At 41.7% G+C, this 23,487-nt stretch overlaps 1 protein-coding gene across 6 annotated transcripts in view; it reads left to right on the forward strand.

Moving 5' to 3' along the window:
* The window catches only part of ITGAM (integrin subunit alpha M), a 51,142-nt gene extending 30,529 nt beyond the window's left edge, over positions 1–20,613 (forward strand). Inside the window, exons 13-30 of one of the 6 annotated variants that reach the window (XM_028109901.2) lie at positions 6,682–6,822; positions 6,913–7,125; positions 11,959–12,089; positions 12,184–12,347; positions 13,986–14,140; positions 14,237–14,368; positions 14,548–14,621; positions 14,850–14,991; positions 15,087–15,209; positions 15,747–15,826; positions 16,095–16,178; positions 16,492–16,567; positions 17,074–17,181; positions 17,376–17,459; positions 17,614–17,727; positions 17,814–17,915; positions 18,152–18,262; positions 19,464–20,613. In XM_028109901.2, the coding sequence (XP_027965702.1) occupies positions 6,682–6,822; positions 6,913–7,125; positions 11,959–12,089; positions 12,184–12,347; positions 13,986–14,140; positions 14,237–14,368; positions 14,548–14,621; positions 14,850–14,991; positions 15,087–15,209; positions 15,747–15,826; positions 16,095–16,178; positions 16,492–16,567; positions 17,074–17,181; positions 17,376–17,459; positions 17,614–17,727; positions 17,814–17,915; positions 18,152–18,262; positions 19,464–19,535 (2,106 nt within the window). In that variant the 3' untranslated portion in view covers positions 19,536–20,613. Of the gene's footprint in view, positions 1–6,681; positions 6,823–6,912; positions 7,126–11,958; positions 12,090–12,183; positions 12,348–13,985; positions 14,141–14,236; positions 14,369–14,547; positions 14,622–14,849; positions 14,992–15,086; positions 15,210–15,746; positions 15,827–16,094; positions 16,179–16,491; positions 16,568–17,073; positions 17,182–17,375; positions 17,460–17,613; positions 17,728–17,813; positions 17,916–18,151; positions 18,263–19,463 lie in introns of those variants that run through there. The other 5 variants (XM_028109902.2, XM_028109903.2, XM_028109905.2 and 2 more) reach the window with 5 other exon arrangements.
* The last annotated feature ends 2,874 nt before the right edge of the window (positions 20,614–23,487 follow it).

Below are 23,487 nucleotides of genomic sequence, written 5' to 3' on the forward strand. Positions count from 1 at the left end.
TTTTGCTCTATGAAAGACAGTATTAAGAGAAGGAACAGACAAGCTACAGATTGGGACAAAATATTTGCAAATTTTCCTCCTTTTTAAAAAAGTATGTAGCTAACAAAAGACTTATATCCAGAATATATAAAGGATTCTTAAAAACTCAACAAGAAACAATCCATTTAAGAAGTAAGCTAAATATTTTAACAGACACTTCACCAGAGAAGATACACGGATGGCAAATAAGCACATGAAGCATCCCCCATGTCATTAATCATTACAGAAAGGCAAATTAAAACCACTATTAGATACTACTACATAGCTATTAGAATGATTAACATAAGGAAATAAAGTGGCAATATCAAGTACTGGCAAGGATGTGCAACAACTAAAACTCTCATACATTGCTGTCTGAATGAAAAATGGCCTGCCTACTTTGGAAACAGTTTGTCAATATCTTATGAAATTCAATATGCAATTGCCATACCAGCAATCCCACTTTTAGGTATTTACTTAGGAGAAACAAAAACAGATGTTCACATTGAAAACCTTCATGTGAATATTTCTAGTGGTTCTATTCATAATTGCTAAAAACTAGAAACAATCCAAGTGTCCCTCAACTGGGGAATGAATAAACAAACTGTGGTACATCCATACAGTGGAATATCAGAAATAATTGGAAATAAAAAGGAATGGGCTATTTATATACATAACAACGTGACTGAATCTTAAATGCATTATTCTGGATGAAAGGAGCCAGACATGAAAGGCTACATACTATATAGTCCCATTTATATAATATTCTGGAAAAGGAAAAACTATAGGGACAGAAAACAGATCAGTGGTTGCCAGGAGTTGGTGTTTGAGGGAAGAGGTTGATTACATCAGGTCATAAGGGAATATTTTGGGATGATGAAACTTATATCTTGATCATTGGTGGTGGTTACATAACTTTATGTGTTTGTCAAAACACAAAACTGTACGAAAAAGGCTGAATTTTATTGCATGTAAATTACACCCTAATCAACCTGACCTAAAGACAAAAAAATTCTACTGACTTTAGGTTAAGGCTTACATGTCTTTTTTAAAAAAATTTTTATTTTATTATGTTAGTCACCATACAATACATCATTAGTTTTTGATGTAGTGATCCATGATTCATTGTTTTTGTATAATACCCAGTGCTCCATGCAGTACATACCCTTCTTAATACCCATCACCAGGCTAACCCATCCCTCCACGCCCCTCCCCTCTAAAACCCTCAATTTGTTTCTCAGAGTCCATAATCTCTCATGGTTCATCTCTCCTTCTGATTCTGTCCCCTTCATTTTTCCCTTCCTTCTCCTAATGTCCTCCATGCTATTCCTTATGTTCCACAAATAAGTGAAACCATATGATAATTGACTTTCTCTGCCTGACTTATTTCACTTAGCATAATCTCCTCCAGTCCCATCTGTGTTGATGTAAAAGTTGGGTATTCATCCTTTCTGGTGGCTGAGTAATATTCCATTGTATATATGGACCACATCTTCTTTATCCATTCATCTGTTGAAGGGCATCTCAACTCTTTCTACAGTTTTGCTATTGCCGACACTGCTGCTATGAACATTGGGGTGCATATGGCCCTTCTTTTCACTCCATCTGTGTCTTGGGGTAAATGCCCAGGAGTGCAATTGCTAGGTCATAGGGTAGCTCTGTTTTTAACTTTTTGAGGCACCTCCACATTGTTTTCCAAAGTGGCTGTACCAACTTGCATTCCCGCCAACAGTGTAAGAGGGTTCCCCTTTCTGCACAACCTCTCCAAAATTTGTTGTTTCTTGCCTTGTCAATTTTTGCCATTCTAACTGGTGTAAGGTGGTATCTCAATGTGGTTTTAAGTTGAATTTCCATGATGGCTAATGATGATGAACATTTTTTCATGTGTCTGTTAGCCATTTGTATGTCTTCTTTGGAGAAATGTCTGTTCATGTCTTCTGTCCATTTTTTGACTTGATTATTTGTTTTTTGGGTGTTGAGTTTGAGAAGTTCTTTATAGATCACGGATACCAGCCCTTTGTCTGTAGTGTCATTTGCAAATATCTTCTCCCCTTCTGTGGGTTGCCTCTTTGTTTTGTTGACTGTTTCCTTTGCTGTGCAGAAGCTTTTTATCTTGATGAAGTCCCAAAAGTTAATTTTGCTCTTTGTTTCACTAGTCTTTGGAGATGTATCTTAAAAGAAGTTGCTGTGGCCAATGTCAAAGAGGTTACTGCCTATGTTCTTCTCTAGGATTTTGATGGATTCCTGTCTCACATTGAGGTCTTTCATCCACTTTGAGTTTATCTTTGTGAATGGTGTTAGAGAATGGTTGAGATTCATCCTTCTGCATGTGGCTGTCCAATTTTCCCAGCACAATTTATTGAAGAGACTGTCTTTTTTCCATTGCATATTTTTTCCTGCTCTTTTGAAGACTATTTGACCATAGAGTTGAGGGTCCATATCTGGGCTCTCTATTCTGTTCCAAGGTCTATATGTCTGTTTTTGTGCCAGTACCATGCTGTCTTGGTGATCACTGCTTTGTAATAATAGCTTGACTAACACCAAGGAAATAGAAAAAATTATTAGAAATTATTATCCACAACTATATGCCAATAAGCTGAGCAACCTGGATGAAATGGATGCCTTCCTGGGAACCTATAAACTACCAAGACTGAAACAGGAAGAAATTGACAACCTTGAATAGGCCAATAACCAGTAACGAGATTGAAGCAATGATCAAAAACCTCCCAAAAAACAAAAGTCCAGGGCCTGATGGATTCCCTGGGGAATTTTAACAAACATTCAAAGTAGAAATAATACTTATTATCCTGAAGCTGTTTAAAAAAATAGAAACAGAAGGAAAGCTTCCAGACTCATTCTATGAGGCCAGCATTACCTTAATCCCCAAACCAGGCAAAGACCCCATCAAAAAGAATTTCAGACTGATATCCCTGACGAATATGGATTCCAAAATCCTCAACAAAATCCTAGCTAATAAGATCCAGAAAACATTAAAAGGATCATCCAGCATGACCAAGTGGGATTTATCGCTGGGATGCAAGGGTTGTTCAACATTCGTGAATTATCAATGTAGTAGAAAACACTAATAAGAGGAGAGAGAAGAACCATATGGTCCTCTCAATTGATGCAGAAAAAGCATTTGACAAAATACAGCATCCTTTCCTGATTAAAACTCTTCAGAGTATGGGGATAGAGGGAACATTCCTCAAGCTCATCAAATCCATCTATGAAAAACCCACAGTGAATATCCTCCTCAATGGGGAAAAGCTGAAAGCCTTTCTCGTAAGATCAGGAACACATCAAGGATGCCCACTCTCACCACTACTGTTCAACATAGTACTAGAAGTCCTAGCAACAGCAATCAGATAACAAAAAGAAAATGTATTCAAATTGGCAAAGAAGTCAAACTCCTTTTTGCAGATGACATGGCACTTTATGTGGAAAATCCAAAAGACTCCACCCCCAAATTACTAGAACTCATACAGCAATTCAGTAATGTGGCAGGATACAAAATCAATGCACAGAAATCAGTTGCTTTCTTATATACTAACAATGCAACTGTAGAAAGAGAAATTAGAGAAACGATTCCATTTACAATAGCATCAAAAACCATAAGATACCTCGGGATAAACCTAACCAAAGAGGTAAAGGATCTATATGCTAGGAACTACAGAACACTCACAAGAGAAATTGAAGAAGACACAAAAAGATGGAAAAACATTCCATGCTCATGCATCGGAAAAATAAACATTGTTAAAATGTCTATGCTACCCAGAGCAATCTATACTTTCAATGCCATCCCGATCAAAATTCCAATGACATTTTTCAAAGTGCTGGAACAAACAATCCTAAGACTTCTATGGAATCAGAAAAGACCCCGAATTACCAAGGAAATGTTGAAAAAGAAAAACAAAGCTGGGGCCATCACGTTGCCCAATTTCAAGCTATATTACAAAGCTGTGATCACCAAGACAGCATGGTATTGTCACAAAAGCAGACATACAGACCAATGGAACAGAATAGAGAACCCAGATATGGACCCTCAACTCTATGGTCAAATAATCTTTGAAAAAGCAAGAAAAAACATGCAATGGAAAAAAGACAGTCTCTTCAATAAATGGTGCTGGGAAAATGGACAGCCACATGCAGAAGAATGAAACTCAACCATTCTCTAACACCATTCACAAAGATAAACTCAAAGTGGATGAAAGACCTCAATGTGAGACAGGAATCCATCAAAATCCTAGAGAAGAACATAGGCAGTAACCTCTTCAACATCAGCCACAGCAACTTCTTTCAAGATACATCTCCAAAAGCTAGTGAAACAAAAGCAAAAATGAACTTTGGGACTTCATCAAGATAAAAAGCTTCTGTACAGCAAAGGAAACAGTCAACAAAGCAAAGAGGCAACCCACAGAATGGGAGAAGATATTTGCAAATGACCCCACAGACAAAACGCTGATTTCCAAGATATATAAAGAACTTCTCAAACTCAACACCCAAAAAACAAATAATCAAGTCAAAAAGTGGGCGAAAGATATGAAAAGACACTTCTCTGAAGAAGACATACAAATGGCTAACAGACACATGAAAAAATGTTCATCAGCATTAGCCATCAGGGAAATTCAAATCAAAACCGCATTGAGATACCAACTTACACCAGTTAGAATGGCAAAAATGGACAGGGAAAGAAACAACAAATGTTGGAGAGGTTGTGGAGAAAGGGGAACCCTCTTACACTGCTGGTGGGAATGCAAGTTGGTACAGCCACTTTGGAAAACAGTGTGAAGGTTCCTCAAAAATTTAAAAACAGAGCTACCCTATGACCCAGCAATTGCACTCCTGGGCATTTACCCCAAAGACAGAGACGTAGTGAAAAGAAGGGCCATATGCACCCCATTGTTCTTAGCAGCAGTGTCCACAATAGCCAAATTGTGGAAAGAGCCGAGATGCCCTTCAACAGATGAATGGATACAGAAGATGTGGTCCATATATACAATGGAATATTACTCAGCCACCAGAAAGGATGAATACCCAACTTTTACATCAACATGGATGGGACTGGAGGAGATTATGCTAAGTGAAATAAGTCAAGCAGAGAAAGTCAATTATCATATGGTTTCAGTTATTTGTGGAACATAAGGAATAGCATGGAGGACATTAGGAGAAGGAAGGGAAAAATGAAGGGCGGGAAATCAGAGGGAGAGATGAACCATGAGAGACTATGGACTCTGAGAAACAAACGGTTTTGGGGGGGGTATTGGTTAGCCCCGTGATGGGTATTAAGAAGGTCATGTACTGCATGGAGCACTGGGTGTTATATGAAAACAATGGATCGTTGATCACCACATCAAAAACTAATGATGTATTGAATGGTGACTAACATAACATAATAAAATTAAAAAAAAAATAAAGAAACCTAAAAAAAAAAATGTCTATGCCACCCAGAGCAATCTATACTTTCAATGCCGTCCTGATCAAAACTCCAATGACATTTTTCCAAAGTGCTGGAACAAACAATCCTAAGATTTGTATGGAATCAGAAAAGACCTCGAATCGCCAAGGAAATGTTGAAAAGGAAAAACAAAGCTGGGGGCATCATGTTGCCGAATTTCAAGGCTTAAATACCTTTCTTGGGTAATGAGTGAGGCCTTTTAAATGATGAGTGGGGCAGAAATCAGATTGTAGTGAATCATGTCTTGACATTTCCTGCACTTTTCCTTCCTAGAACTTGGCCCACTTTGAAATTGCCAAATACATCTCCCTATTTGTCTGTTACTGTTTCTCTCTTCTCTACCCTGCTCCATGGAGAGCCCTGGAAAGCATTGTTTCCACTACCCAGCCTCATGCTCAGCAAATAGCAAACCTTTGTTGAATGAATGAATGAATGAATGAATGAATGAATGACTAAATGGATGAGTCTTGTGGATGAATTCTACACATTGACATCGAACATATTTTTGTTTTTTTGGAACATACTTAAAAATTATTTATTTTTTATTTTTTAAAAATTATTTTAAAAGGTAGACAATACCTCTCAATATCATGCAAAAAAATTCCTGTAGCAATAGTTATTTTTAACCTAAGCCAGTTGTTTTCTTACTAACCAGACTGTCAACTGTATTTTTTACCCCCCCTAAAGACTTACCAATATATTGCAAAGATATTCTGTATGCTCTTACAGGCTTTTCTGTGTAGTTTCCAATTCAACTTCTTTGCTATACTAATCATCTCTCTGGAACACCATTGTTGGTAAATCCTCAGCCACTGCCCATCAACTCTATAATAATTTTCTCTAGCTGGCAGTACATTCAAATGAGAATCTGAATCACACAGAAAATCACATTTGCTTCCAAGTACTTTCCCCAGCTGGTATGATTTTTCCTCACAGGGAGAAAACACTCACACTTTTTTTTTTTTAAAGGTTTTATTTATTCATTTGACAGAAACAGAGATAGCGAGAGCAGGAACACAAGCAGGAGTGGGAGAGGGAGAAGCAGGCTTCCCCCCGAGGAGGGAGCCCGATGTGGGACTTGATCCCAGGACCCTGGAATCATGACCTGAGCTGAAGGCAGACACTTAACGACTGAGCCACCCAGGCGCCCAACACTCACACTTTGATTTTGGTGGCAAGTGATGTGATCCTGGACTCATCTCTTTCAGATTGGCTCCTACTTTGGAGCCTCCCTCAGCTCTGTGGACATTGATAATGATGGCAACTCTGACTTGGTCCTCATCGGGGCCCCCCATTACTACGAGCAGACAAGGGGAGGCCAGGTGTCTGTGTGCCCCTTGCCTCGGGGGGTGAGTGATTATTGGAGCCTGGGCAGGGTGGGGCCTGGGTGTGGGGTGGGGGAGTTGCCCTGGTTGGTACTTGACACTCTTTTTATTCAGCAGAGGGCTAAGTGGCAGTGTGGGGCTGTTCTCCGTGGGGAGCAGGGCCACCCCTGGGGCCGCTTTGGGGCAGCCATGACAGTGCTGGGAGATGTGAATGGGGACAAGCTGACAGATGTGGCCATCGGGGCCCCAGGAGAGCAGGAGAACAAGGGTGCTGTCTACCTATTTCATGGAACCTCAGGAGCGGGCATCAGTCTGTCTCACAGCCAGGTGAGGTCGGGTCACTGTCCCCGTCACGACAGTAACCTCTTTGTTGATCTGTCCCTTTCTCATTCAATATCCCCACAGCTGCCAGATCAGTTCTCCCAGTACTACTTTTCAGAACCTTCAAAAGTAATAACACACCTCATAAAAATTCTTACCACAACTATAGGAGGTGCATGGGGCATCACCATCCCCACTTTACAGATGAGGAGATTAAGGCTCAGAGGTGGTAAATGGCCAGCTGGAAGTGTTGGGATGTAGGCATTCCTTTCTTCTGAATCTCAGTCGGCCTTGGTAGGGAGACCAATAGTTCTGGTTGGTTCAGATCTATCCTGGTTTTAGTACAGAAAATAAGAAGAAACTTGCTCTTAGTTTAATGCTCTGTTCTTGCTCTCTTGAAATTCTTAATTTTTGAACAAGGTGTTCTGCACTTTTTTTGCGGGGGTTACTGGATCCTGCAAATTATGTAGCCCATCTTGATGGTTGGTCACTTAAAATCTTGGTCACTACAACTGGTTTCCTCTCTAAAATGCCTCCCTGTTACCTGCTGGATGGAGTCCACTGTTGGGAGGGACTCCACAGTCTGTTTCTTTCCCATCACTGACAGCTGAGGCCATCTGGTCTTCTGCCCTTGGGTCTCTGGCTATTTTCCAGCTTCACATTTTTCTTGTCTTTTTTCTCTCCGTCCCTCCATAGCTCCTGCCAAATCCCTCATGCCAGAGGTTCAATCCTATCAACACACTGAAATCACCTGAAGGTTTTAAAAAAACACAGATGCTTAGGCCCTGCTAGTAAGGGTCCTAATTTAATTGGTCTGGGGTTGGTGTCCCAGGTATCAGTAGAGTTTTCCAGCATTTTATTTAGAAAAATTTCAAATTTACAGCAAAGTTGAAGGAATTGTACAATGAACACCCATATATTTATAACCTAGAATCTGCAATGAACAATTGACTACATTTATGTTATCACAGATCCATCCTTTTATTCATCCTATTTCTATCCATCCATGAGTCCATCTTGTTTTTTAATGCATTTCAAAGTTACGATACCCTTAACTACTTAAGCAGTTAGCTAGAATTCACTAGTTAGAATATTTAGTTGGATATTCTAGTTAGATATATTTAGTTAGAATATCACTAAGTAGAATTCAGTATTTGCTTACTGTTGTGTTTTTTTTTATTTTTTATTGTTATGTTAATCACCATACATTACATCATTAGTTCTTGATGTAGTGTTCCATGATTCATTGTTTGTGCATAACACCCAGTGCTCCACGCAGAATGTGCCCTCTTTAATACCCATCACCAGGCTAACCCATCCCCCCACCCCCCTCCCCTCTAGAACCCTCGGTTTGTTTTTCAGAGTCCATTGTCTCTCATGGTTTGTCTCCCCCTCCGACTTACTCCCCTTCATTCTTCCCCTCCTGCTATCTTCTTCTTTTTCTTTTTTCTTAACATGTATTGCATTATTTGTTTCAGAAGTACAGATCTGTGATTCAACAGTCTTGCACAATTCACAGTGCTCACCATAGCACATACCCTCCCCAATGTCTGTCACCCAGCCACGCCATCCCTCCCACCCCCCCACCACTCCAGCAACCCTCAATTTGTTTCCTGGGATTAAGAATTCCTCATATCAGTGAGGTCATATGATACATGTCTTTCTCTGATTGACTTATTTCACTCAACATAACACCCTCCAGTTCCATCCACGTCGTTGCAAATGGCAAGATCTCATTCCTTTTGATGGCTGCATAATATTGCATTGTGTATATATACCACCTCTTCTTTATCCATTCATCTGTCGATGGACATCTTGGCTCTTTCCACAGTTTGGCTGTTGTGGACATTGCTGCTATAAACATTGGGATGCACGTACCCCTTCGGATCCCTACATTTGTATCTTTGGGGTAAATACCCAGTAGTGCAATGGCTGGATCATATGGTAGCTCTATTTTCAACCGTTTGAGGAACCTCCATACTGTTTTTCAGAGGGGTTGCACTAGCTTGCATTCCCACCAACAGTGTAGGAGGGTTCCCCTTTCTCCGCATCCCTGCCAACATCTGTCGTCTCCTGACTTGTTAATTTTAGCCATTCTGACTGGTGTGAGGTGGTATCTCATTGAGGTTTTGATTTGGATTTCCCTGATGCCGAGCGATTTTGAGCACTTTTTCATGTGTCTGTTGGCCATTTGGATGTCTTCTTTGGAAAAATGTCTGTTCATGTCTTCTGCCCATTTCTTGATTGGATTATTTGTTCTTTGGGTGTTGAGCTTGATAAGTTCTTTATAGATTTTGGATACTAGCCCTTTATCTGATATGTCATTTGCAAATATTTTCTCCCATTGTGTCGGTTGTCTTTTGGTTTTGTGGACTGTTTCTTTTGCTGTGCAAAAGTTTTTTATCTTGATGAAATCCCAATAGTTCATTTTTGCCCTGGCTTCCCTTGCCTTTGGCGATGTTTCTAGGAAGAAGTTGCTGCGGCTGAGGTCGAAGAGGTTGCTGCCTGTGTTCTCCTTTAGGATTTTGATGGACTCCTGTCTCACGTTTAGGTCTTTCAACCATTTGGAGTCTATTTGCTTACTGTTGTTTTTAAGATAACATTTACAGACAGGAAGTGCACAAATCCTTTGCCATCCAATGATTTTGACAAATGCATACACCTGTGTAACCCACATTCCTATCAAGATATAGAACATAATTACCACTCCAGAAAGTTCCCTTCTGCCCCTATCCAGTCAATTTCTGACTCCGCTCTATTCCAGAGGAAACTGTTGTTCTGATTATTTCCCACCATAGATTAGTTTTGCCCATTCTAGAACTTCATATAAATGGAATAGTATACCATGTAGGCTCCAGTATTTTTATTTATTTATTAAATGTTTTGTATCTTTATTATTTTATTATTTTTTTCTTCAAATTTTCATTTAAATTCTAGTTAGTTAACATACAGTGCAATATTGGTTTCAGGAGTAGAATTCACTGGTTCATCACTTACATACAACACCCAGTCCAGTATTTTAAAGACACTTGTTAGTTGCTGCCAGGGCTAAGAACCACTGCCTTACTTCTCTCTGCATCATAGAGCCTCTTTTCGCCATTGTGTGAATATTATAATTAGGCCTTTTTTCACTGACACCTTTTGCTTCTGTGTAAATGTGGTGTGAAGGCTTTGGTTTTACTTTATTTTATTACAAAAGCTTGATATGCTTGTATAAATTTATCAATCTAAAGTAAGCAGTGAAAGCCCTTGTTCCCTCCCCTTATTTGCATCATAACTCATCCTGCAAAAGAAAACAAGGGTAAGGGGAGTGTGCTTTTTATGTACACACACACACACACACACACACACCCCAGACCCAGGAATCAAAAACAAATGCAAAAAAGATCATTCTATCATTTTCTACTGTTCTACTATCCTATCCTGTTCCACTGTTTGTATTTTTTCTTGCTTTTTCTCTATGATTAGGGATGAGGGTGGTCAGTGTTTGGATAAGTAAGCATGTTGTGGATCTCCCAACATTATACCTAATTACAAAACAGAACTTCCTCCCAACAGAATACCATAAATTTTTCTCAAAAAACTTTGAGGTATAATGTACATTCAAAAAACACACAAATCTTAAGTGATGAATTTTCACATATCTGTGAGGCTGAGTAAGCACCATCTAGATTAAAGCTTAGCACATTCCCAGCATCTCATGCTCCCTCATCCTTCCTTTTAGTTGATAGTCACTTTTTTAAAAATTGTGATAAAATATACATGACATAAAATTCACCATCTTAACCATTTTTAGGTGTGCAATTCAGTGGCATTAAATGCATGACAAAATCACTTTTAAAATTTCTTTTTAATTTATTTGGCTATTATTCTCACAGTGTTGTTCTTTTTTTAAAATTTAAATTCAATTAGCCAACATATAGTACATCATTAGTTTCAGATGTAGTGTTCAGTAATTTATCAGTTGCATATAACACCCAGTGCTCATCACATCACGTGCTCTCCTTAATGTTACAGTATTATTCTTGCACATAAAGAGTTAAAATTATTCTTTTTTAAAAAAGATTTTATTTATTTATTTGACAGAGAGAGACACAGTGAGAGAGGGAACACAAGCAGTGGGAGTAGGAGAGGGAGAAGCAGGCTTCCCAAGGAGCAGGGAGCCTGATGTGGGGCTCGATCTCAGAACCTGGGATCATGACCTGAACCAAAGGCAGACACTCAACCGACAGCCACCCAGGCGCCCCAAGAGTTAAAATTATTCTTAAAGTATCATTATGAAAAATAACAACCACCACACTCACACTGTGACTTCCTCTTCATTTTCTCTTCTCTTGAAACTTTCTTGCAGCTCTTTCAATCATTCTCCATAATTCCCAATGACACGATTATTTTGTTGCTTTTTCATTATTGTTTTAGCATTGACTTCCCATTATGGGAGGTGAGGACTGAGTTCTCTTTCAGAGAGCTTGCCCCCTAGGAACTTTTGCCCTCTTGCTCCACTCCTTTTATTATATGAGAATTTTGGTAAGATCGATATTCAGTGTTTGCATTATCTTGACCATGTAAATGAGATTCAGCTGAGTCAAATAGCATGCTATGTCACTTCTTTCCTGTAAAACTGTTTTTCCTGGAAAACCTAGGTAATTGATGGAAACTTTGGGTGTCATCTCAAGGCTGTGGTCTAAAGCTGAATAGTTGCCCTAATTCCTTGAGAAGTTGTAGGAGATGAGACTTGAGTGGAGCCCAGGCAATATGTCCTTGGGTCACTCTGGGCAACTGAGTTATACACTTCCATATTCTTTCCCACACCCTTTCTCTCCCCTTTTCTACTCTCAGTGGATTCAAGCCTCCCAGGTCTCCCCTGGGCTCCAGTATTTTGGTCAGTCACTAAGTGGGGGCCGGGACCTCACAATGGATGGACTGGTGGACCTGGCTATAGGGGCCCAAGGCCATGTGCTGCTGCTCAGGTGAGAACTTCTCTTAGAGCACACCAAATATCTTCCCTTTAAGGAATGGCTTTGTTGCCTGAAGGCCCTTGATAGCCCTCTGGTGTCCCTACAGATCCCAGCCTGTGCTGAGACTTGAGGTGACCATGGAGTTCACACCCAAGGAAGTGGCAAGGAATGTGTTTGAGTGTCATGAAAAGGTGGAGAGAGGTCAGACTGCTGGAGAGGTCAGAGTTTGCCTCCGTGTCCACAAGAAGACACGGGACCGACTAAGAGAAGGTGAGGCTGGGTAGGTAAGCCTAAAAGGGTTAAATGACTAGAGGCATTGATGGGTGGCCCACTTCAGTCTTCCCAGCCTTCTGGCAGTTCAGAGCAAACTTCCAGACAGGCTCTGACAGTCTTTTCCAAGCTTGGCTGGAGTGAGCAGGCACTTCCCTGGCTGGGTGGAGAGGCCCCCACGAAAAAGTGAGTATGTGGCACTCCCTTGCTCTCTTAATTCTCCATAGCAGCAATGGCCCCACACCTATGAACTAACCAGGTTTTTTTTTAAGCTCAAGAGATAACTCGTTTAAAGGGGCGATTGAATTGATGAAGCTAAACACAGATTCATAAAACATTCAGACATGCATTTTATCACAACTAACTTGACTTCCTCCTTATCTTTATTCTGAAAAAGTACCATTGTGCTTGGTGTGAGGAATAGTAATGGTGGTACTAGAGAGAAAATGGGAGGAAATAAAATTAGGTTTCTAGCAGTAATCTTACTGGGTTGAGGAGACAGCAATCAGTTTGGGGCAGCCAGTGTGGAGAGTAGAGAATGCACAGAAGGTGCCCCAAAACCTACATATAAATTCCTCTCAAGTCATTGGCTGATTTCCTAAGCCATGTATGTCTAGGTCAATACTCTAGGAAACTCAGTAGAAGATAGCAACTACAGAGTTGAGCAGAAGTTGAGCTCTCCAGTGCTGGGGAAACAGAAATTTGAGAGGGACATTGGTAAGCAACTTGGTCTTTCTATTGAAACAATGTCTATTCAGACCAGCAACCAAGGGAAACAATAGACAATAGAAATAGATCGATAGGTGATTTAGAAATGAGAGTTATTAGAAATTTAAAAAATAACTACAGTTAATATCTTCAAGGAGAAAGAGGAAGTGATGGAGAACTTCAGAAAAGACCTGGAATTCATAAAACAGAGTAAAATGGAAATCTAGCACTGATAAATACACTGACTGAAATTAAGAGTTCAATAAATACATTTAATAGCAGGTTAGAAGCAGAACAGAGAATTCATGAACTGGAAAGTAAATCATTTGAAAATATTTATATTAACACACAGAGAGAAAAAAGGATGAAAAGCACAGAGAGAAATCATAAGACATATGGTGAAAATTTTAATAAACATGTAATTGGAATTCCAAAAGGAAGAGAGAATAAGAGAAGCAACAAAATAGTGGTAACACATTTACTAAAACTGATGAAAGACATCAAGCTGCCAAATCAAAGCAGGATAAATATAAAGGAAACCATACCATGGTATATTATACCAATGTATAAAACATTATACCTTGTACCATACCAAAGCATAAACTGCTGAAGACCAACGTTAAGAAAAAAGTTAAGAGCAGCCAGGAAAATATAATTTTCTAATATGTAGCAGAATAGCTACATTTATTGAGCAGTTGCTATGTGGCAGGCATTGTGCTAAAAGCTTTATGGATACCATTTCATTTAATTTTCACCACTGGGAAGGTACAATTACTATTCTCAATTTAAAAATAAGGAATGGAGATTCAAAGAAGTCATATAACATGTCCAAAGTCATATGGCTGGAGAGCAATAGAGCTGGGCCTCAAACTCATGCTTGTTTGACTCCAAAGCTGGGCTCCTCACCACCATGCTGCTCTGTCTCCTCAGGAGAGATCCAGAGCAATGTTACATATGACCTGGCTCTGGACCCACGTCTCCCACATCCCCGAGTTGTCTTTGATGAGACAAAGAACAGCACACGCAGACAGACAAGGATCTTGAAGCTGAATCAAGAATGTGAAACCCTAAAGCTACTGTTAGTGGTGAGCAAGGGATGGCCACACTTCTGGGTCCTCCAAGCATGGTGTGAGCTTGGGAAGCTGAGGAGGGCATACCCCTAAACCCCTACTATCTCTCAGTATTGTGTAGAAGACTCAGTGAACCCCATCATCCTGCACTTCAACTTCTCTCTGGTGGGGGAGCCCATTCCCTCATTCAAGAACCTCCAGCCAATGCTGGCTGTGGATGCTCAGAGACACTTCACAGCTTTGGTGAGTCCTCAAGTTGGGGTCCTGCAGGGGCATGGAAGGGACCAGAGGCCAAGATCATTGAAGCACATTTTATTTCATTTCACATAATTTTATTTCAATATTTTATTTTATTGTTTCATTTCACATCATTTCATTCTTTCCTTTCCTTTCATCATATTCTTTTTTTTTTTTTTTTGTAGTTTCCCTTTGAGCAGAATTGTGGCAGTGACAGCATTTGCCATGATGACCTCAGCATCACCTTCACTTTTATGGGGTGAGTTTCTTTTCCTCATGCTACCTGCAAATCTGCCCTACAACCTGGTGCTCTGTTCTTCTCCTGGCCCCTGAGGGAGCCTGGCACAGAATAGCTGCTTCAGGGTGTTTGTGTGGCTGCCCCATCCACTGTCTTCTCTCTCCAAGTGTCTGTGCCTCCTTCCCACCAGGGCAGACTTGCCACATGGAAGCCCTCAGCATCTCATGGCTTGGCTTGTTCTTCCCACAGCCTGGACACCCTGGTAGTGGGTGGTCCCCGAGACTTCAATGTGACACTGACTGTGAGAAACCAGGGCGAGGACTCCTACAAGACTCAGGTCACTGTCTTCTACCCACCTGGCTTATCCTATCGGAGGGTGTCAGTGGCCCAGGTAGCCAAATCCTTCTCAGGCTCTGTCTGACTTTGCTTTCCCTGTCCCTGCAGGGGGTGCTTGACATCACTACCTTTGTCTCCCTTGTCTTCCAGAAACAGCTCTCATGGCGACGTTGGCGCCTGACTTGTGAGGCTGATGACTCCATCAGTGGGCCTGAGGGCTTGAAGAATAGCAGCTGCAGCATAAACCACCCCATCTTCCCAAACTCCTCAGAGGTCAGGCTGCTGTCCTCCTCTCTTTTTCTCTTTTGTTTTCTTCTGAATTCTTCTCTCTCTCTTTTTTAAGGTAGAGGCTCCTTTTTTTTTTTGAAAAATAGTTTTATTGAGATATAATTCATATACCAAAGAATTCACCCATTTCAGGTACACAATTCAATGGCTTTTAGTATGTTCACAGAGTTACACATTCATCACCATGATCAATTTTAGAATATTTTATTACCTCAAGAAAAGACCATGCTCCCTTAAGCCATCAGGTCCAGTCCTCTCATGTATTCAAGCTCTAGGCAACCAGTAATCTATTTTCTGTGTCTAGATTCACCTATTCTGGATATTTCATATAAATGGGATTATACAGTATGTGGTCATGTTTTCCAGGATCATCCATGTTTGCAGCATGTATCAATACTTCATTTCTTTTTACTGCTGAAAGTAGTCTGTTATATGGATGCACCACATTTTATTTATCTAGTTGATAGACATTTGAGTTGTTTCTTCTATTCTTTTGACTGTTTCTCTTTTCTTTAACTCCAGGTCACTTTTAATATCACATTTGGTGTGGAATCTGATGCTTCCTTTGGAAACAGATTACTCCTCAAGGCCAGTGTGATGAGGTGTGCTATGCCCAGCTTCCCCGCTTTGAGGTCCCAAACCCCTGCCCAGTGTGGACCACTGTCCTCTCCCCACTGGTTCTCCCTTCAGCTCACTTATTTATTTATTCATTCATTCAATAAATACTGATTGAGCATCCACCATATGCCAGGCATTGTACCCAATACTGCTGGTGGGACAGCAATGGACAAGACATCTGTGGTTCCTGCCCTTACAGAGATTATAATTTAGTGGAAAAGATATACAAGAAAGCTCTCTGTTTCCCTTCAGTGAGAACAACACGACAAGGACCAACAAAACTGAATTCCAGCTGGAGCTGCCTGTGAAATACATGGTCTTTGTGGTAGTCACCAGGTGCTGGCTTCTCGGGCTTTAGCTCTGCCTTTACCAATGGGTGGCCCATTGTGTATTTGTGTGTGTGTGTGTCTAGCAAATGTGTGCATGGGTGTGTATTTGTGCATGTGTGCATGTGTGTGTGTATGCATGACCCAAGCTAGCACATCCTGTGTCTGACACACATGGCCCCCTACACACCATCCCACTGTCACCCTCTCAGGGCAGCATTACCCATGTGTCTGTTTATTCCCTAACACACTTAGCCCAAGACCCCTCCCAGGACACCTCTGAAGTCCTGACACCTCCCGTACTTTCTTCTTTCTCCTGTCAGCCATGAGGTCTCCACCAAATATCTCAACTTCATAGCTGAGGAGAAGACCAGCCACACTATAGAGCATAAGTATGAGGTGGGTAGATGAGAAGGAGACCAGGGAGGGAAATCAAATGATGGGAGACATGCATCAGATGCCTTCTATGTGCTGGGCTCTGTTCCAAGCTCACTCTCACCCTGTACACATACAAGCACACACACAAGTGCACACACGCAAGCACATACACACACACATAATTAACTCATTTTATCATTACAATGACTCTTTGAAGGAGGGTCTATCATTATTTCCAGTTCACAGATGGAGCAACTGAGGATCAGAGAAGTTAACAGAACATGGCCATGGTCTCAGCACTAGTAGTGGAAGAGCCGCTACTTAGTACCAGTCTTTCTGGCTCTGGAATGTGTGTTTAACACCTATACTCTTCTGCCTCCCAGAAAGCATCAAGAGGCAGGCTGCTAGGGTCTGTGAGCCTTATTTAGTTGTATCGGGCTGTCAGGAGTGGGGAGGCTGATTCTAGTTGCTGGTGGGAGCAGAAAGGCCAGAGCTCTGATATCTACCATCCTCCTCCCACTGTACAGTTCAACAACTTGGGGCAGAGGAGCCTCCCCATCAGTGTGGTCTTCTGGGTGCCTATCAAGCTGAACCAAGTGACTGTGTGGGACAACCCCCAGGTCACCTTTTCCAAGGTAAGTCTAGCTGGCCTTGAGGAGTGACCCAATTCCTACGACCATAGCCCTGGTCTTTCCTAAAATCTCTGTTTCCTCTGTTAGATTTTGGAGCCATTTTGATCCTTTCCTGGACCTTGGCCCATTTCAATCTCCTTGAGGGTGGACCCATGAGCCCTCAATTCCCTCCCTTCACAGTGTCTCTCTTTCCTTAGAACCTCTCCAGCACATGCCACACCAAGGAGAGGGAACCCCCTCTCTCTGACTTCCTGGTGGAGCTTAAGAAGACTCCAGTTGTGGTGAGAATAAACCTAACCCAGCTTTAGGACCATGTGCAGACTCAGCACTGTTCCCTTGTTGGTGCTGAGTACCATCTGTCAACCAAGTGGGCTGGGTGCATGGACGTTTTCTGTATCCAGCTTAGTAATTTCTCCCCTCTGCTCCCTCCCCCAGAACTGCTCCATTGCTCTCTGCCAGAGAATCCAGTGTGACATTGTGTCCTTTGGCATCCAGGAAAAAGTCAATATCACCCTCCAAGGCAAACTTTCGTTTGACTGGTATATCAAAGTATGTGAGGGCCAAGGCTCAGCTGGGCACAGACATGATACTTCAGGGGGCCCACATGTCCAGCTCCCATCCTCTCTCTCCCATAGACTTCAACAAACTACCTTCAGGTTGTGAGCACGGCAGAGGTCTTATTTGATAATTTGAAGTTTGCCCCACTTCCAGGACAGGAGGCATTTCTGAGGGCCCAGGTATCTGTCTCTGACCCAGAGGGACTATTGGAGGGAGGAGGGGAGGCTGGGCTTGTGGAGATCTCTAGGTAAAGAGATAGAAAGAGACAAAGGAGGAGGAGGAGGAGAGGAAGGAGGAGTGAGGGCATAGGGAGGGGTTAGTCATTGGGTTCAGGGAGTTCATAAGGTCTGACTGGGGAACCCCCAGAAATCTGAAGTTCATCTCCCCTGATGTACCCTCCCTCCCCCTGCCACAGACAGAAACCAAAGTGGAGCCAAGTGAAGTGCACAACCCTGTACCACTTATAGTGGGCAGCTCAGTGGGGGGGCTGGTGGTTCTGGCCCTCATCACCGCTGGACTGTACAAGGTATCCCCTTTTCCTGTCTGCTCCCCTCTCCCTCACTGCTTCTTTTTTTTTGTGGTTGATTTTTAAAAATTTTTTATTGTTCTGTTAATCACCATACATTACATCATTAGTTTTTGATGTAGTGTTCCATGATTCATTGTTTGTGCATAACACCCAGTGCCCCACGCAGAATGTGCCTTCTTTAATACCCATCAACAGGCTAACCCATCCCCCCACCCCCCTCCCCTCCAGAACTCCCAGTTTGTTTTTCAGAGTCCATCGTCTCTCATGGTTCATCTCCCCCTCTGACTTACTCCCCTTCATTCTTCCCCTCCTGCTATCTTCTTCTTTTTCTTTTTTCTTGACATATGTTGCATTAGTTTCAGAGGTACAGATCTGTGATTCAACAGTCTTGCACAATTCACAGTGCTCACCATAGCACATACCCTCCCCAATGCCTATCACCTAGCCACCCCATCCCTCCCACCCCCCACCACTCCAGCAACACTGTTTGTTTCCTGAGATTAAGAATTCCTCATATCAGTGAAGTCATATGATACATGTATTTCTCTGATGGACTTATTTCACTCAGCATAACACCCTCCAGTTCCATCCACGTCGTTGCAAATGGCAAGATCTCATTCCTTTTGATGGCTGCATAATATTGCATTGTGTATATATACCACCTCTTCTTTATCCATTCATCTGTCGATGGACATCTTGGCTCTTTCCACAGTTTGGCTATTGTGGACATTGCTGCTATAAACATTGGGGTGCACATACCCCTTTGGATCCCTACATTTGTATCTTTTCCCTCACTGCTTCTTACTCAGCAGCTCATTACTGACTTTGACTCCCACCAAGTCACAGAGTCTGTTTCTTCAGCTATATAATGAGAGTATCAATACCATTTTTGTGACAGTAATCAGGTATTAACCCAATATATGTAATGCACTTAGAATGGTCCCTGGTATAGAATGACCACTATATAGGTATTAATTCTTCTTCTCCTTCTTCTGTGTTTTATTTATTTTCTCTCTTTCCTGTCTCTAACATCAATGTTAGAGATCTCTTTCCCTGCCCCATGTTCCCCAGGTCTCTTTACGCTCTGCCACATTATTCTTTTTGCCTCCTGGTGACTTCTATCTCCCCTCCTGGTCTGCATGGCCTTCACCAATTCCCTGGCTTTGGTGGTCTTACTACTTTGTCTCTGCCTCCACAGCTTGGCTTCTTCAAACGGCAGTACAAGGACATGATGAGTGAAGCTGGTCCCGATGCTGCCCAGCCCCAGTAACAGCTCCTTCCCCATTGAGTGGCCTCTCCTGCAGCAAGTAGGACATTGGTTAGACCAACATGCAGGTCCCCAGGCTGTTGGACAGATTCATCTATTAGGAGAGTGGGGTGGTAGCATCTTATTCAGGAAAGAACAGCTTGGACTTCCATTCATGTTTGTGTATGTTTGTATGTGTGTGTGCAAGCATGTGCATGAGTTGTGTGCATGACTCAGATGTCTCTTGAATGGGGATGAGTGCCTTCAGTACAACTTCTCAGGCAGAAGGGAATTGCTTGGGCTTCCTCATGTGTGGGTTAAGGTGCCATTGGACCTTCCTCCTGACAGAGGTGATGGCAGGTTTTGTGGGTGAACATAAAGGGAATGCAACAGATTCTGCTCCTGGTGAGGGAAAAGAGACCTCCTTTCATGGGTGAGGACACAGACCTGCAGGAGCCTGTGCAGCTGGATGGAGGCCACATTGGAAGAACCATGGTGGAGCGAGGATCTGGTCAGCCATCAGGAGCCTGTCCACCCATTCCACACTTGAGCTACATAAGGTCCAAGGAGCAGTGGTTCACTTCCCTTTATCTATGCATTTACTTAGTATTTTAATGTTATTTTTATTTTTATTTTTTTGATAGATAAACCTGTCCATAGTACAAAAATCAAAAGATGTGCAAGCATGTGTGGTGAAGTTTCCCTTCCATTATGGTCCCCCCAGCCATTCAAGTCCCTCATAAGGGGCTGTCAAGGTTGTGTGTTTTGGGGTCTCTTTCACAAAGATTCTAGGCATATGCAAACACATACAAATATACAAGCTTTTTTTACACAAGTGGTAACAGATGCGTTATTTATTACTGTTTAGCATCTTGCTTTATTCATTAATATAGCTCAGATGTTTTATATCAAGACAAAATATTTTTTCATTCTTTTATACGGCTGCATAGTATCCCTTTGTGTAGGTGGATCATCATGTATTTAACCAGTTTCCTTTTGATATGTTATTTCCAACCTCTAGCAATGTTGTATTACTAAACAATGGTGAATTAATAAATTGATTATATATATGATATATAATTAATAAATTGAATATATGTCATTTTTGCATATGTGTAAAGATAATTTATAGGATATATTCTCAGAAGTTTGAATTCTCCCAGAAGCAAACCCAAGATAAGAACTTGAGTCAAAGAAGTTATTTAAGACTGGCCCCAAGAAATAGGGGAGAGATGTGAGCTAGGAAGGAAAGTCATCCAGAAAAGGGTGTATTTTCAAGAGACACCACTGTGAGCCGCTGGAGCATAACCCCATTGGTTTTGAGTTCTGGGAGACAGAGTAGAATGCAAACCTCAGCATTGTCCCACTCGAAGACCGAAGGAACTGGAGTTATGTATACAGTTGACCCTTAAACAATGCTGGGATTAGGGACACTGATCCCTCATGCAGTTGTAAATCCATGTATGACTTTTGACTCCCCAAGAACTAAGCATTACTGATAACATAGTCAACACCTAATTTGCATGTTGTATGTATTATATTATGTATTCTTATAATAAAGTAAGCTGGAGAAAAGAAAATGTTACTAAGAAAATCATAAAGAAGAGAAAATACATTTGTAGTACTATATATATAGTTACTGAAAAAAGTCCACATATAAGTGGACCTGTGCAGTTCAAACTTGTGTTGTTCAAGAGTCAACTGTACACCAATTCCCTGGCACTTCTGACCTCACATGAATGAGGACAGAATGGGGTCTGGTGGCCAAAGAGATAACAGATTCTGCTAGTTGGAAGTCTGACAGATGAGCCTATGCTCCTTTGGCAAGGTCCGCAGGGATCCAGGCAGGGCACTGGCTACCAAGGGTATGTAAAGTTTAGATAGCTGTTTCTAGATAGCCTTCCCTCCTCAGGGGAGCACCCCCGGTGCCCATTCTCCCATACCTTTGCTAATGCAGTAACCATGACTCTGGCCTTAGTGTGCAGCCTAATTCTCACCCCAGTCCTGCTAAGTAGCCACCACTTGCTATTTAATAATACCTAAATTTCACTTATGAGAAAACTGAGGCTTAGAGAGATCACCCCAATTGCCTGAAGTCATACAGATAGGAATAGAATGGAGCTGGGATTCAAATCTGGCTCTGTCTGGTTCCAAAGCTTTTCTCTTTTATTGTCCTGATGGTTTTTGAGGAATGGCCCTGTGGCAGGGGCAGGCACAAGGGAGGTATGGGGAGACAGTGGCTGTTATTTAGATGTTATAATATTAGGTGAACCATATGAAATTGCCAACGTGTTTGTTGACAAAAATGGCAATTTCATGGGGCTCATCAAAATATAGACAATCATGGCTTAGATAGACATCTGTTCCAGGATAGGAACAGAGATGATAGGAAGGAGGGAGGGCTTACCCTGCTTGGGAAGGTGTGTGAAGGGTCCCCAGGGGAGGCAACACCTGACTCAAGTAGGGGCAGGACTGTTCCAGTCAGAGGCAGCACAGATGGGGCTAAAGAGTGGGCAGGAGCTTGGGCAGATGTACTTAGTAAGCCAGAGTGAGGAGTTTCAATTTTACTCAAAGTGCAATATGGTGTTATTAAAGGGTGACTAATAAGACAAGGGTCCTTTGTATTCTTGGGGGTGCCATAGCCCATGTCACCTCTGGATGAGTCTACACAATTTCCTCTTCTGACTTCAAAATTCATTAAAAATGTTTTTCTACTTCCTTAAGTTGAAAGATAAAAGACCTTAATATCTCTGGAAGTTCTTAGCTGACCCAGGAAAGGGGAGGGCCTCTGTATTTGCAGGGGCCTATCTTTGAATGGACAGTTAAGGTCCTGTGGGCTCAGAGTCCACATTTACAGCATTGAGTTGGAAGCTTGTGCTGAATTCAGCCAGATAGGTGTTTTATGATGGGTTGTAAAATAAATAATTTCTAGTGACAAATTACCCTAGCATGACCACAAAGTTACTAATAAACAGGGCCATAAATCTCTCATGATAAGCAGTCAAACCCAGAAAAATTTGCTATTGTTTTTACTTTTTGGGGTCCCTTGTTTCAGAATAAATAGATTCCTTCAGTCTCTATCCTCATTTTCTTGTTTAGGAATAGGGTTCTTATCTGGGCCACCATGGAAGATCATTAGAATTATGACCCCCATGCCAAAGAAATCAGAGAGGGAGACAAACCAGGAGAGACTCTGGACTCTGGGAAACAAACTGAAGGTTACAGAGGGGAGGGGGGTAGAGGTATGGGGTAGCCAGGTGATGGGTATTAAGGAGGGCACGTGTTGTGATGAGCACTGGGTGTTATACGCAACTAATGAATTGTTGAATGCTACATCAAAAACTAATGATGTACTATATACTTACTAACTCAGCATAAAAAAAAGAATTATGACCCCCAGTGAACTGGTTCTTCTTGTGTCCCACTCATTTGCAATGGGACATTGCTCCTCTTTCCATCAAGTGAAGGGGGCTATCTCTACCACCTGGAATCTGAGCTGGTCTTGTGTCTTGGTTTGTCCAATAGAATGTGGTGGATCAAGGAATGTATGGGAGTTCTAGAGCCTAGGCTTAGATGCACTACAGCTTCTGCTTTCACCTTCTCAGAATTCTGAGACCACCAACCTGAGACCCATCTAGTTCATTAGAGAAAGAGCAGATGACTAAGGCTCTCAACTGACAGCCAGCACAAGTGCATGCTTGAGGCCATAATGGGACTTCCATCCCAGTCCACCCATCTGATGACTGCAGCCACAGGCAAGCCCAACAAAAGAACTGCCCAGAACTGTGAGAAATAATAAATTATTCATGTCTTCTGCCCATTTTTTGACTTGATTATTTGTTTTCTGGGTGTTGAGTTTGAGAAGTTCTTTATAGATCTTGGATATCAGCCCTGTCTATAGTGTCATTTGCAAATATCTTCTCCCATTCCATGGGTTGCCTCTTTGTTTTGTTGACTGTTTGAAGATATACAGATG

The sequence above is a fragment of the Eumetopias jubatus genome, unplaced genomic scaffold (assembly GCF_037043125.1).
Source record: "Eumetopias jubatus isolate StellerSeaLion01/CBP00866 unplaced genomic scaffold, mEumJub1_p1.0 scaffold_12, whole genome shotgun sequence".
Classification (NCBI taxonomy): Eukaryota; Metazoa; Chordata; class Mammalia; order Carnivora; family Otariidae; genus Eumetopias; species Eumetopias jubatus.